This window comes from Pygocentrus nattereri, chromosome 27, assembly GCF_015220715.1.
Source record: "Pygocentrus nattereri isolate fPygNat1 chromosome 27, fPygNat1.pri, whole genome shotgun sequence".
In the NCBI taxonomy this organism is placed as follows: domain Eukaryota; kingdom Metazoa; phylum Chordata; class Actinopteri; order Characiformes; family Serrasalmidae; genus Pygocentrus; species Pygocentrus nattereri.
The window spans coordinates 21,786,901-21,801,781 of record NC_051237.1 but is presented as its reverse complement, the minus strand read 5'-3'; the positions used below and the strand labels follow the sequence as shown (position 1 = coordinate 21,801,781).

At 41.5% G+C, this 14,881-nt stretch overlaps 1 protein-coding gene across 2 annotated transcripts in view; it reads right to left on the bottom strand.

The window, feature by feature from the left end:
- dtnbp1b (dystrobrevin binding protein 1b) overlaps positions 1 to 4,302 on the bottom strand; it is a 59,647-nt gene extending 55,345 nt beyond the window's left edge. Inside the window, exon 1 of one of the 2 annotated variants that reach the window (XM_017711390.2) lies at positions 4,071 to 4,302. In XM_017711390.2, the coding sequence (XP_017566879.1) occupies positions 4,071 to 4,113 (43 nt within the window). In that variant the 5' untranslated portion in view covers positions 4,114 to 4,302. The remainder of the gene's footprint in view (positions 1 to 4,070) is intronic. The other variant, XM_017711391.2, reaches the window with a different exon arrangement.
- Positions 4,303 to 14,881: the final 10,579 nt, after the last annotated feature.

Genomic DNA, 14,881 nt, shown 5'->3' with positions numbered 1-14,881 from the left:
TTGTAAAGGCAGTATTCTTTCATGATGTGTCCTGCAGAAAACCAGTAACAGCAAACAACAGTGTCTGTGTTTACATGCAAAGATTTTTGCCAGTCTGATTGAATACATTCTGATTACAGATTAAGTTTATCTCCACATTCTATTCAACAATCTGATGGAAAATCTTTGTTGACATGCTCACTACAAGTAATTTGATCCAAAATGATGTGCATGCGTGGAGAACTGCTTAGAGTAAACGTTACCATGACAACGAACATCACGTGAGGTCCAGCTAGAGTGAGATGAGCAGCAGTGAGCAGTGCTTGTGTTTTTAATTACTTTAAAATGATGTCAGACTCAGGAAAATGAATTTCACATATCCTTATTAAAGAAGGCCGAGAGGAAGACGTCGTGTTCTGAGACACATAAGCTGGACGTCAGTCCCACCGTCGTCTTTTAAAGATCAGAGCTTAAACTTCGCCTCCTCTGCAGACCAGTTTCTGCTCCGCCATGTTGAATGGTATAAACTTTCACTATGATGCGACACACATGCAGAACGTACTTAAACCTTCCGATAGGGAATGTAATCAGATCCAGGCGTTTACATAATTATTCTTCTTCTATTTAATAGATTATTTACAGGATTGCCCACCTCGTTCAATTGGACAGAAATTGTACTTTCCGAATGGCCTCAGTCGGGCTAATCTACTCCGATTGAGGTGTTTACATGGACGTGTTCTATTCGGATTGAGCTATTAGTCGGATTATTAATGGATTATAAAGCTGCATGTAAACGTGGCTCCTGTGCAGCTAAACTAAAAAGGTTGTGTGATTTAAAAAGGTTGAGCAGCTTAAATGGTTCCCACTTCCTGCTTAGTTATTGATAGGCAGTTACTATGGTATCCCAGGTGGTTGCCAAGGTGTTACAAGGCAGTTGCTGTGGTATCCCATGTAGTTGCTAAACTGCTGTGAAGCAGTTGCCATGGTTTATGGGGTGTTTAATTAGTTGTTCGTAGGGAGTTGCCAAGTGTTAGCTATGTGTTGTTTAAATTGAATGGGAGTCTATGTGAGGAATGAGGGATGAAAAAATGACACATAGAGGAGTGCAGGTCACTATGGTTGTGCAGCAGCAATTGAGGTCCTATCCTTAGTAAGTACATGTAGTTTGGTGGCTATAGGGCAACAGAGTAATAGAGTTTGTGTGGTGGCAAAAATGAATGGGGCTCTATGGGAGGAATGAGGGATAGAAAAAAAAAACAGATGAGTGAGGGTCAGAACAACATTGAATTCATGCTCAGTATTTGCAAAATGGTGCCTTTTGGTCAAGTACAGTAGGTGGTTGCGCATTTTTTCTCCCCGTTCATTCATATAGTAAAAAAATTCTGAATTTAACGAAGATTGTATAAAAAACATGCATCCAATGAAAAAGATGTATACAAATCTGAATCATTCAATCAGACCGAACAATCTGGGTTTGGGATGGTGTTGATATCTGCAGTATAAGTTGCTCAGCAAAAATCCGGGAGAAAAATTTGAATAAAATGGAAGAATAATATGAAACAAAGAACACTATAAGAACAACCACAGTTAAATAAAAATGACAACAGCAGAGTTTTTTCCATGTGTGTCATTAATATATATTCTAAATGTATTTCTGAATGTATTACTTTTCATGGATTATAACAGAAAACATTACTGAATTCAATCGATACAGCATACTCAGTGTTCAGCCATCATTAGCTTTTCAAAGTATTCTGCCCATCAACTTTAGTGTTGTGGAACTGGCTGGTTCATTCTAGCTTGATGGGACCCAACTACTTACGTCAGATTTAGAAGTTAGTTCCCAAATATGTGTTGCACTTGTGTTGGGTTCAAATTCCATTTGGTTTCTCACAGCCCACTTGACAATTTTGCACTTCCCCCTTTTTAGTTTTACTCCAAGATTAAGTGACCCTTATTAGTCCCACAACAGGGAAATTTCACCTCCACATTTAACCCATCCATGAAGTGAAACACCACATACACTCTAGTGAGCACATACACTAGGGGGCAGTGAGCACACTTGCCCAGAGCGAGGGGCAGCCCAATCTGCAGAGCCCGGGGAGCAGTTGGGGGTTAGGTGTCTTGCTCAAGGTGTCATGTGCTGTCGGCTCTGGGGATCGAACCGGTGACCTTCCGGTCACAAGGCTGGTTCCCTAACCTCCAGCCCATGACTGCCCCCTTTACATTCGTTACTTTCGCTACTGTTTTAAAATAGTTTTCAAATGGACACACTGGTCACCCCCTTATGGTCATGACAGAATTTAGCAGTGAAGTCCATGAGGCTTCATCATGAGCCAGTGATGAAGTGAACACAAGGAAATTAAATTTAAAAATCTCAGGCATCATTTAAGGTGGAACAGGAAAAGTTCAAACATGAAGCTGGCGAAGGTGAAGCTGATTTCAGCCTCATAAAAAGTCAAATGTTGAGAGATATTGCACAAGAAACTGTTCTACTTTTGAGGAAAAGTTTCCTGCTGGAGATGCAAGAAAAGCAGCTATAGCTGAGCTAAAGCTTAAAGCAGTACAAAGCAAGTCTGCGTTTTGGTTTATGTAATATTTTTATCCTCTACTGGAACATCAGCACATACTGAGACATGCGTACAGCCAAGATGGTGAAATGGACATATGATATCGTGCCTTCCAAGGTGGTTTGATTTTAATTGAAAGGACAAAATGGCTCTTCTCAACATTTAGGTTGCGACCCCTGGGCTAGAGCTACGGAGAGAGACAAATAATGGCTTAGCTAGCCAGTCATTTTTAAACAGCTTCAGAAAAAAAAACTACTCAGTCTATTTTGTGCATTTTAGCATGTAGTAGATCTCATCAGGCTAAATGAGATTTTTCCCAGTGTTCTGTAAAGCTTGTCAAACTTAATAACAGTTGCTAAGGAAGAATATATTTGTGGGTGGAGCATAGATTGATCAATCAAGGGTAGAGTGGGACAGAAAGCATGAACGTTTAATATATTTGAGAGAGAGAGAGAGAGAGAGAGAGAGAGAGAGAGAGGCTGGAATAAAGTGGCAGTTCTTTGTCAGCATTTCTGATCAATAGCTGAGCTGAATCAGTCTGGCAGCTTCAGCAGCATTCATGTGAATGAAAGAATGTGTGTGTGTGTGTGTGTGTGTGTGTGTGTGTGTGTGTGTGTGTGTGTGTGTGTGTGTGTGTGTGTGTGTGTGTGTGTGTGTGTGTGAGATGATCACACTGTGAGCCGCAGAGCTCTATTAATCACAGCACTCAGATCACACTCCCCTGTGAATGTCTCTCCCCTGGAGACGCCCCGAAACCCCTCACACACTTCACATTCCAGCCTAAAGCTCTGTGTTCACACACCCTTCAGCCTGTTTACAAACGGACAAAATCATCTTCATATTCAATCACAAACCAGCACAGTGTCCCAGCTCCACCATGTGTGGACCACCTACTGACGATCAGCACGCTGGCATAAGTAAGCTGCTCTCTCTCTCTCTCTCTCTCTCTCTCTCGTCTCCTCCCATCCCTTAAACTGATACGTGATTCCACTGATACAGGAGTGTTGCTGAAGATGTTTACTCACACCTGAACACCTGAATAGACCTCAAACCACTTCTGCAGTCAGAGTCAGACTTGGTCCTCCAGGTGTTTTAAACATACAAAGAATACTTACTAAAGAGACAAGAATAATACAAATAGAATAGAACAGAGTTACAAATTACAGAATATTACAGAATATTACAGAATATTACAGAATAGAATAGAATAGAATAGAATAGAATAGAATAGAATAGAATAGAAAAATAATATATTGGAATAAAATAGAACAGACTTGAATAGAATACAATGGAATAGAAAAGAATCCCAGTGTATTGAAATAAAACAAAGCATGATAGAATAGAATAAAAAAGAATAGAATAGAATAGAATAGAATAGAATAGAATAGAATATCTGTAAGCACATCCATGTGCAACAAACTGACCACTGATTGCCTTTACACTTAAACATCTGTCAACCACTATCAACACCCACATTTGTAGATGACCACAGCCCAGAAGAGAGGAGAAGTGCAGACTTACAGGAATTCCTTTTGCTGCTGTCGGCCGAGCCTGGGGAAGACATGCTGGACGGACAGAGAATTTCCTCACACGGTGAGCCTGAAGATGCTCATCCTGAGACACACACACACACAGACACACACACAATGCTGCAGCGTGAGATTCAGAGATGACAGTGCACGTGAGTAAATGTGTGTGGATGTGTATGTGTGAAGGCAGCGCTCAGGCTGACTGACTAAGACAGAACACACAGTCAGAGAGAGTATCTGGGAACATACCACTAAGAACCTGAGGACGAGGGGGAGTTCAGAGAGAGAGAGAGAGAGAGAGAGAGAGAGAGAGAGAGAGAGAGAGAGAGAGAGAGAGAGAGAAGAGAGAGAGAGAGAGAGAGAGAGAGAGAGAGAGAGAGAGAGAGAGAGAGAGAGAGAGAGAGGTTTGTTCTAATCACATCTCTCTGCTCAGCAATCCAACACAGCCCAGTAAAGCCTGACGTACAGTTCTATATACACGTCATTTACTGAATTTCCAGTCAAAACAACTAGTAAGTACAACAATTTTCATGAGATATTTATGAGGTTAGATGTAAAATAACACACTTGCATAATGAAGGAGAAAGTCAAAAGAACATAAGCAAAAGGAGTTTCCAAAACTGGAATTTAAAAAATGAATAAAAGCTACAAAAGCTAGAAAATGAGACTCCTAACAACCACCTGGAAGACCTGGTCGACAGCAAAACTGCCCCCATCAGATAACAGCACTTAATGTTTTGATCTCTGAGCGAGAGGAGAAAATCAAGCTGCTTCAGATCTGAAAACATCCACAGGTGTTACTGTCCATCCTTCCACTGTGAGAAGACCACTCAGCGCTATGGGTCTGAAAGGATGTGTAGCTGATCAAGAAGAACCTCACTGAGAAAATATTCTGTGTTGCATTAAGAGAGGGAATGATTAGTGGTATTAATGTAATCCAACCTTTTAGAAAGCAAATCAATAATAATTCATAATTTTAAGTCTTTTACTATTTTGTTTTATTATTTTCTTTACTTTTTTCAATATATAAGACTTAAATGTGGTATGTAAACACTTAAATCTTCAACATGCCAATCACTGCCCAGGCCATATGGTCCATATATGGAATCTAAGGTGCAAAACAGCCCACTTTGAACTCACTGTTTTTGTGATGTCACAAAGATACAACACATTTACATACCTCTGCCTGTTCAGCCCACAGCAATTTAGCTCCGCCCATTAACCCAGAAGTTATGGGAAGTGTTTCAGCCTGAACTGCTTTTTGAGGTGCAATACAGCAGAGCCAATCAGACCAGAGCTTATTTACATACATCAGTCTTAGAGGCACAGCAACAAAAAAACAGCCTGTTGGATAAAGAGCGGTTAGAAAATGACTGTGTAAAAATGAACTATGACCCATAAGATACTTAAGATATGAGGGATTTAATCTCCTTGTAAAGCACTTTGTGAATTTGTGTTAAAAATTTAAATTAGTGATGAAAAAATAATCATGAGCCAGTTTCAAAAGGGCTTGGTGTGATCATCAGGACCCTGAATTTCTTCTTTATTCAAGACTTCATTACGGCAACATATAAAACAGTTAACAGCCCCCTACACAGCCATACACACTCTTACATCATGAGGCATCAAATGGAAACAGATCCGGTCCCTGTAGCCCAAACCGGTTCTGTTAGCAGAGAAAAATACCAGCGTCCACTCTCCAGCAAACCCAGTGCCTCTCAATCATAATGTCAATACTGGGCCCCAGTTACTCTGCCAGTAAACTCAATGACTCTTAATGGCCCTTCACTCAAGCCTTGATTCAATTCAGCACTGCTTGCCTGGAGAGCATTAGCAATGATTGATTGAAAGATTTTTCTCCTAGATCCAAAGTCCCAGAACAAATGTTGAACTAGCACACCATTCATTATAGAGTTATACCAATTACAGCTTACAGTGTACGAAATGCGGAGTGAGGTATACTGTGTAAAATGACAGTTTGATGGAGTGATGTGGACCAGGCCATGACTGTGCTGATGTAAATTATGGCTGCGCATTCTGTTGTAATGATTTTTGTGTCGCACTACCATTCAGAAGTTTACAATCACTGCTCATAACTTTGGAATGACTGTTTTCAATAATACAAAAACATTTTTGCAGATCTTAGTCTAACATGATGCTAGAGGTCTTCAACTTCATACACTCTCAGAAAAAAAGGTAGGACACTGTCACTGGGGCAGGACCCCTCTTATCACTGTGGCGGTCCCCTCAGGGGTACATCCCGGTACCTTAAATCAGGGAACATAACTGTAGCAGAATCAATTGAAATGATATTTTATAAGCTGTATTGACTCCACACACCCCGTCTCGCCTCCAGGACTTTTATTTTAATGTTCTAATTTAAAACATTTGGTTATGAAAAGGTACAAACATCTACTTTCCCACTAGATAAAACTCATGTAAGGTCCATCACTGGACCTTAAAACCACTGCTGTACCTTTGAGGGTACACTTACATTGTTTGTACCATTATGAATGAATCATGTACCTACATGGTAGGTTTATTTCTAACAGTGTAGGTTTAAGAAGATATAATAAAATTAAAACCTAGAATCAATCAGATTTGAACGGTTTTTGAATGGCAATTAATATATGTAAATAATTACAGTATACACTCTATCAACTTGTAGTTCCTCCAGAAAACAACCTGATCAGCTCTTTTACTGCCCTGTTGCGGCTCCACAACAGAATTAGATTTTTAGGTATAAATAAAATAATCTTCCTTTACAGCTAAATAAAGCTCTGCTGATTGTTCAACACAGTTTTAACAACAAGTGGTCTTAAACGCTGGAGTAAAAGTAGCCTATATCTACTAATTTACCCTTTTCCCCTGAAGGTTGGTGCACAGTCTGGTGGTCACCATAGCAACGCATCTTTGCTAGCTAGAAACGGCAAAGAGAAATATTTAAGATGAACATCGATAATTTGGAGATGAATGGACTCATTTGCATTTCATAATCCAGCTGGTTTCCTGCGGCGTTTAATCTGCAACAAGAAACTGTCAAACATTTAAAAAGATGCAAAGCTGAAGTCAGTTTCTCATTCGCCAAGTTCTTGTTGGAATTCTCCCGTTCCACCTTAAATGGTGCAGCAGTTACATTCTGGCACCTCAGGCACCTTTTAAGGTGGAACGAGAAAATTCAAACAAGAAGCTGGCAAATAAGAAGCAGCTTTAACCTCATAAAAAGCAGAATGTCAAAGAAACATTTTACTAGAAACTGGTCCACTTTTGCAGAAAGTTTCCTGCCGGAGATGTGAGAAAGCAGCTATAGCTGAACTAAAGCTTAAAGCAGGGCAGTCTGTGTTGTGGCTCCCAAGATGGTTTGATTTTTATTGAAAGGACAAAATGGCTCTTCTTATCATTTGGGTTTCTGAACCCTGATTTAGTGCATAGTTTACAAAACATTAATCCACTTTGTGTAAGTTATTATTGAATAAAATAATAAAAGTTATTAACTTTTTTTTAGTGATCCCAAGCTAAGGTGATCCCAAACTGATCCCAAACTTTTGAATGGTAGTAAATATTCCCAGCAGAAGGGCCTCATCTGTTATGACAATTCCTCTCCCATCATGATAAATGGATTGTGTTTATCATATGCAGTAAGGCAAGCAGTTAGTCAGCCCTGTGTTGTCTCCCAGGAGGGTCCCAGTCCAGATTTCTCTGAGCTTTTAGCCTCAGGCTGCTACCTGCTAAACCCCCAACTCCAGCCCGGAGAAAACCCCAAACCACCCAGGCCACCTCGCCCCAGTGCTGAACACATTAGCACGGCATCGATTAGCTCTGTTAGCAGTGATGAACATGAAAGAAAAGAGTATAAGATAGAACATACAGAGATTGACCATCTGCTTGACTTTGAATTCACTGCTTTTGTGATGTCACAAAAACAATTACATATCGCTACCTATTCAGTGCTTCAAAGTGTTTCAGCCTGAGCTGCTTTTTAAGGTTCAATACAAGAGAGCCAATCAGAACTGAGCTCATTTACATATATCAGTCATTAAAGGCACAGCAACAAAAAATCACCCATGGTTTATTGTGTTGGATAAAGAGTGGTTAAAAATGATCATATTAAAATTAATTATGACTGGTAAGATATGTAAGATATGGGTCATTTAATCTCCTTGTGCAGCACTTTGTGAATTTGTCTTAAAAATATAAATTAGTAATAAAAAAGTAATTATTTAATGAGGCAGTTACCTCCTAACCCCGCCCAACTCCAGCCTATGCAGAAGCCATGCTTTGCAAATGCCCATTTGGTTTGGGCCCCAAGCATCCAGAATGTATAGGTGGAGCTATATTAGTGGTGTAAACCACTCATTAGTCAATGCAATTTTCACAAAATCATCACTCAGTGTTACTGAAGTCAGATGACCACCATTTAAATAAGAAAAGTACTAGCTAGCTGGACTCGCTGTCTGTGTCTCACATCACCACTGAAAAAACAGCGCAGACCAGCACGCATTTCATGCTGGCCTATGCTGGTCTAGTGCTGGGCTGGTGCTGGGCTGGTGCTGGATTGCCAGCATCCAAAATGCAGCATATGCTGGTTTTGGTGGTGACCAGCATATCAACTTGCATTTCTGCTGACCAGCATACCAGCATCCGAAACACAACACATACTGGGTTTGGTGGTAAACTGTAATGCTGGTCTTTGCTGGTTTTTCTAACAGGGATAAAAGCAAACACAGAGAAAAAGGTAAAGTAGAACTTGAAGCTCCACAGTTGTTGCTGCTGCTGTTTGTGTTAACTGTTAAGTTAGTGAGAAATCATGCGAACTTGATGGGAGGAAGCTAAAGAGAACTCTTTCATGGTTCTGTTGTGTGCTAGGAAATTGACAGAGGTACTCAATCAGGCTATGGCTTGGATTTCTAACTGTACTGTATTGTTCTGCGCTGCCCAGTAGAAACATGCCCATAAGTTAGCACTAGCAATGTAGCGTTTCAGCCTAGTTAACGAATGTGCAGGTGTTTTGGGAGTTTGGTTGTAAGTTCAAGTGCCAGAAGCCCTCGGGCTGATTAGGCCCAACCTGGTACACCTGTGGACTCCTCAAACAACAGCCTTTTGTCACACCTTTGTAGAGGGGTGACCGGTACAGTACTTCGCCCAGATGGGTATTTAAAAAAAAAGAAAAGAGGACTGAAAAAAAGAGAAATTGTCCCAAAACTACTTAAAAAACAAAAGAAGTCTTCCTGGTGGTGCTACGGTAACTCCTTGGACTGCCAATCAGTACATCAGTAGTTCAATCCTGGCATTGGGCCATCTAAACTCCAAGGGAGGGACTGTGTTTGAATTTTCACTTTCACAGCAGCTAGCTGAAAAAAATCTATGAGAATACCTTTAAAACTGTAGTTCTCGCTCAGTGGTTTCAGTTCCATTGTGCTGAAGTACAGAAGCAAAATACCATAAGCTGCATTGCAGTCTTATTACTTACACACTGAACTGTAGTTATCAGCTTTACAGTAATATGACATGCACTTATACTGCCTATATAATACACTATATTGCTAAAAGTATTCGCTCGTCTGCCTTCACATGCATTTGAACTTGAGTGACATCCAATTCTTAATCCATAGGGTTTAATATGATGTTGGCCCCCCTTTGCAGCTATAAGAGCTTCAACTATTCTGGGAAGGCTTTCCACAAGGGTTAGGAGTGTGTTTATGGAAATTTTTGAACATTCTTTCAGAAGTGCATTTGTGAGGTTGGATGAGAAGGCCTGGCTCACAGCCTCCACTCTATTTCATCCCAAAGGTGTTCTGTCGGGTTGAGGTCAGGACTCTGTGCAGGCCAGTCAAGTTCTTCCACACCAAACTCGCTCATCCGTGTCTTTATGGACCTGCTTTGTGCACTGGTGCACAGTCATGGTGGAACAGGAAGGGGCCAAACTCCCCAAACTGTTCCCACAAAATTGGGAGCATTAAATTGTCCAAAATCTTTTGGTCTGCTGAAGCATTAAGAGCTCCTTTCACTGGAACAAAGGGGCCGAGCCCAACTCCTGAAAAACACCACACCATAATCCCTCCTCCACCAAACTTTGCAGTCAGCAAAGTACCGTTCTCCTGGCAACCGCCAACCTAGATTTGTCCATAGTGTGATTTGTCACTCCAGAGAACATGTCTGCACTACTCTAGAGTCCAGTGGCAGCGCTTTATACCACTGCCTTCGATGCTTTGCATTGCGCTTGTTGATATAAGGCTTGGATGCAGCTCCTCGGCCATGGAAACCCATTCCATGAAGCTCTCTATGCTGTTCTTGAGCTAATCTGAAGGCCACATGATGTTTGGAGGTCTGTAGTGATTGATTCTGCAGAAAGTCGGTGACTTCTGTGCACTATGCGCTTCAGCATCCGCTGACACTGCTCTGTCCTTTTATGCAACCCATTCTTTCACTAATGTCTGTAGAAGCGTCTGGAGGCCCAGGTGCTTGGTTTTATACACCTGTGTCCAAGGAAGTGATTGGAACAGCTGAATTCAATAATTTGCATGGATGAGTGAATACTGTTGGAAATAGTGTATGTACTCCACTGGGTTTTGTGTGAGAGGCAACTCTAAGTATTTTAATGAAAACTCCAGCTCCTGAATAACTGTATTTTGGCAAGGTTTGGGGAGCTATGATTGTGCTGGCCCTCCATTGCTCTCCGATCGATCAGAGGCACTCCATAGCCCTTTGAAATCTACATCAAAAAGCTCTTAGTCTGCCCAGCTCTCAGGGCAGATCTTTTACTGGCGTTCTTGTTTGATGTGCTCTCAAGTCAAATAAACACACTGTTTCTGCTTGGCTGAAAACAGTCTCCCTGATTGTGGATGTAGTACTTATGTCATATAGCACCAGGCGTGTGCAGTTTAGCTGTAATTAGCTGCACAAACACTATAAACTCCCCACATGAAGTGTTTCAAAAGCTTAACTGTAGCTGAGAAAGGTGGGTCCTCAGTGGAAGTCTTAAAAATCATGGTTCTTCAATAGTTCTTTGGTGAAGACAGTGGCTGTATAAAGAACCATGGACACTCAAAGAGTCATTTGGGTGCTATATAGAAGCATTTTCCAAAAGGTCCTATATAGAAGCATACAACACATTCTCCATCAATCTGAAGAACCATAAAAGCATGCAAATGGTTATTTGAGTGTTTTTGGTTCTGTATGGAACCACTGTCTTTACTAAAGAACCCTTGAAGAACCGTCTTTTTTAAGAGTGTAGCACTGTCTTAAGAAGGTTATTCATTTGCATTACATAATTTAATAAGATGACTAAAATAAATGTACACATAAAATGTACAGTCTTAAACGCTGGAGTTAATGTACAACTGCTATTTCACCCTTTAAACCTGAAGACTGCTGGTCACCATAGCAACGTAGACAAGATTTAAGATTTAAGACGAACATTAATAATTTGGAAACAAACGTACAGCAATTATAATCACTCCAGCTGGTTTCCTGATCATTTAATCTACGTTGAAGCTGAAGTCAGTTTCTCATTTGTGGCTTCTTGTTGGAATTTTTCTGTTCCACCTTAAATGGTACAGCAGTTATACTCTGGCACCTCAGGTACCATTTAAGGTGGAAGGGGATAATTCAAACATGAAGCTGGCGAATAAGAAACGACTTCAGCCTCATAAAGAGTCGAACGTTGAGAGGCATTTTACAAGAAACTATTCTACTCGTGACAAAGTTTCCTGCTGGAGATGTGAGAAAAGGGGCTATAGCTGAGCGAAAGCTTAAACCAGAGCAAAGTAGGTCTGTGATTTAGTTTTATATTTTTTAGTCCATGTTAGCACAGCAGCATATATTGAGACATATTTACAGCCAACATGGTAAAATGGGCTTATAGTGCTGTGGCTCCCAAGGCAGTTTTATTTTTATTGAAAGGACAAAATGGCTCTTCTGTACATTTGGTTTGTCCACCTCTGCACTAGAGCTATGAGGGTTGATGCAGAAAATAAGTAATGGAAATGAATACTTCTTATTGTCATCCATAAAAATTGACAAATGCCAAACTGCAGTAGCAGCCACCTGATACCTATTTTCATAGCTAACAGTGTCATATAGTGTCAGAAACCAGTCACTTGGGGGCAGTCGTGGGCTGGAGGTTAGGGAACTGGCCCTGTGACCGGAAGGTCGCCGGTTCAATCCCCAGCGCCGACGGTCCATGACTGAGATGTCCTTGAGCAAGACACCTAACCCCCAATTGCTCCCCGGGCGCCGTGGATAGGGCTGCCCACCGCTCCGGGCAAGTGTGCTCACTGCCCCCTAGTGTGTGTGTGGTGTTTCACTTGCATGGATGGGTTAAATGCGGAGATGGAATTTCCCCGGTTGTGGGATCAAAACAGTATCACTTAATGAGGCTTTGCAAACTTGCCTTACTTAATAGCTACAGTAGTGTTGTAGCTCAGACTAAGGAAAGACAGTTGACCAACATTTCTATCTATACACTGTAAGGACTGAAGAGTGAAATTTATATAATTCAATTCTTATTTCAAAACAGCTTGGAAGATCTGGCTTTTCATGATATTGGCCTGTGTTTTTGGTGAAGCAGATTTTATCTCTGAATAGTGCTGATATAGACAAAGCTATCCACCATTCACTCCGTGTTACAGCTCAACCCTGGACTGGGTCCTAACATTCACCATAGAGAATAGAGCACTCTCTTTAGTGATGTTTAGAGTGCACATTCACAGATTCTTCCCACAGCCCTATTTCACTGCGTGTACTGCGAGTCAAAAGCCTGAATGTTATCAGTGGTGTGTGAACGGACACTGAATGGGGATTCATGTACTTACTGCACCCCTGACCTGGATTTCATTCAGGGTGCATTAAGGAGGAATCTGCTAACAAAGGAGTCCAGTGGAGAGCTAAAGAACTGGGCTAATGTAGATTAGCAGAGCAGTAGTTAAGAAAAGGGATGATATATATCGGTGCTGGAGGTAAGGTCTTGATGGCTCCAGTGTTTATAAATCGGCTGACCACTCTGAAAGCAGCCTTAAATAAATAAATAAATAAGCTAAAATTGAAATGCTTGATTATTTGGTATTGTACGTCTCAACCAAGTTGGTGCTCTAGTGTAGACTTATAGTTAAAGTTTCTTATTTTCATAGCTAACTATGAGCCAATGGTGTAAAAGTGTAGTTATAAGGGGTCCCTACCAGCCCCAAGTGCTACATGTTCCAGTATGACCCCCCCGATGTTATGTATACTAGATATTTCACCGTGTTGATCACAGCTCAGTTTTGACAATGGAGACTTCTGCATTCAGTAGATGTTGTTATTTGCAGTGAATATGACTTGTTTTATACTCATACGCAAACGTTTGAACCTCCACAGTCTTTTTCTAAGTGAAAGTAAGTTACACATCTTCTACAGGGAACACAAAATTGTTTTGTGTAAATATATTGCGTAATTTCCATTTATCTGCCGAATTTAACAACCTAAAATGGACCATAACTTTTGCCATGGCCACATTTTATGTTTTACTTTTCCCCCCAAAATTAGCAAATCAGCAGCCGTTGTGTATTACTATGTGCAAAAATATGTAATTTGACAGGGGTGCCAAAACTTTTGCACACGACTATGCAGTCCTGAAGATGTCCAGACGCTTCGACCCTTTCCTACGCTCGTAAAAAAGATGGTTCTTCAAGCATTCTCTAGAAAAGAAAATGGTTTTATATTGAACCATGAATGCTCAAAGAACCCTTTGCATGATTAAATGTTTCTTTGCATGATGACAGCGTCCTTCAGATTGAAGAACAATGTGCTGTAGATGGTTCTATATTAGACCTTTTTGAAAAGGGTTCTATATAGCACAAAAAGGGTTCCTCTATTGTTACGATGTCAAGCTTGTTACATTAGAAGAACCCTTTTTGTTGCTATGTTAGATACGATTTTAAGATTAAGTGACCCTTATTAGTCCCACAACTGCCCCGTAGATGTGATGGCAGCGGTGGGATGTAGAACCCTTTTCAAAAAAGGTTCTGTGTGGAAGCATCTACTGCACATTCTCCATCCATCCACTTTCACAATGCACAGGCTTCAGCCTGCACCGCCTGCTGCCAGCAGAGGGCGTCGGCAGCAAGGCGCCCAGCCTGCACCGCCTGCTGCCAGCAGAGGGCGTCGGCAGCAAGGCGCCCAGCCTGCACCGCCTGCTGCCAGCAGAGGGCGTTGGCAGCAAGGCGCCCAGCCTGCACCGCCTGCTGCCAGCAGAGGGTGACAGCAGCAAGGCACCATGGACTAATCAGGCTAACCTGATACACCTGGGAGCTCCCCTATTTAAGGTGGCAGCAAACGCCATTGTTTGTTGAGGGGTGTAGACCCCTTTGTAGAGGGGTGACCGGTATGGCACTCGGTGAAAAGAAAAGAAAAGAAAAGAAAAGAGCTGGAAACACAAAAGAGGGAAACTGCCTGAAAACTACTAAGAGCCCAAAAGAAGGCTCCAAGCCCTGCTAAAGTGTTTGCTCCTTGAGGAGCAAAACCTAAAGCTGACCTTCCTCCCAAAAGTGTCAGTTTTCTGATGATTTTTTATTTCGCCCGTTTTCAGCTAAGCCTTTGTTTGTGGCATTTCCTTTGTCATTTGTTCCCTCCAATTTTTTTCTCCCTTTATCGAAGGGCTTAAACCAAGGTTGCTTGTGCGCAGTGGTGACGTCATGGACCGCTGAGCCGTACAGCGGCAGTTCGAACCCAGCTCAGGGTTACCCCATTTTTTACTGCGTTAGGCACACGCTCCATTGTCCCCATACATCTCCTTACCCTTTTTGCTGGGTTTCAGTTCTGCACTTG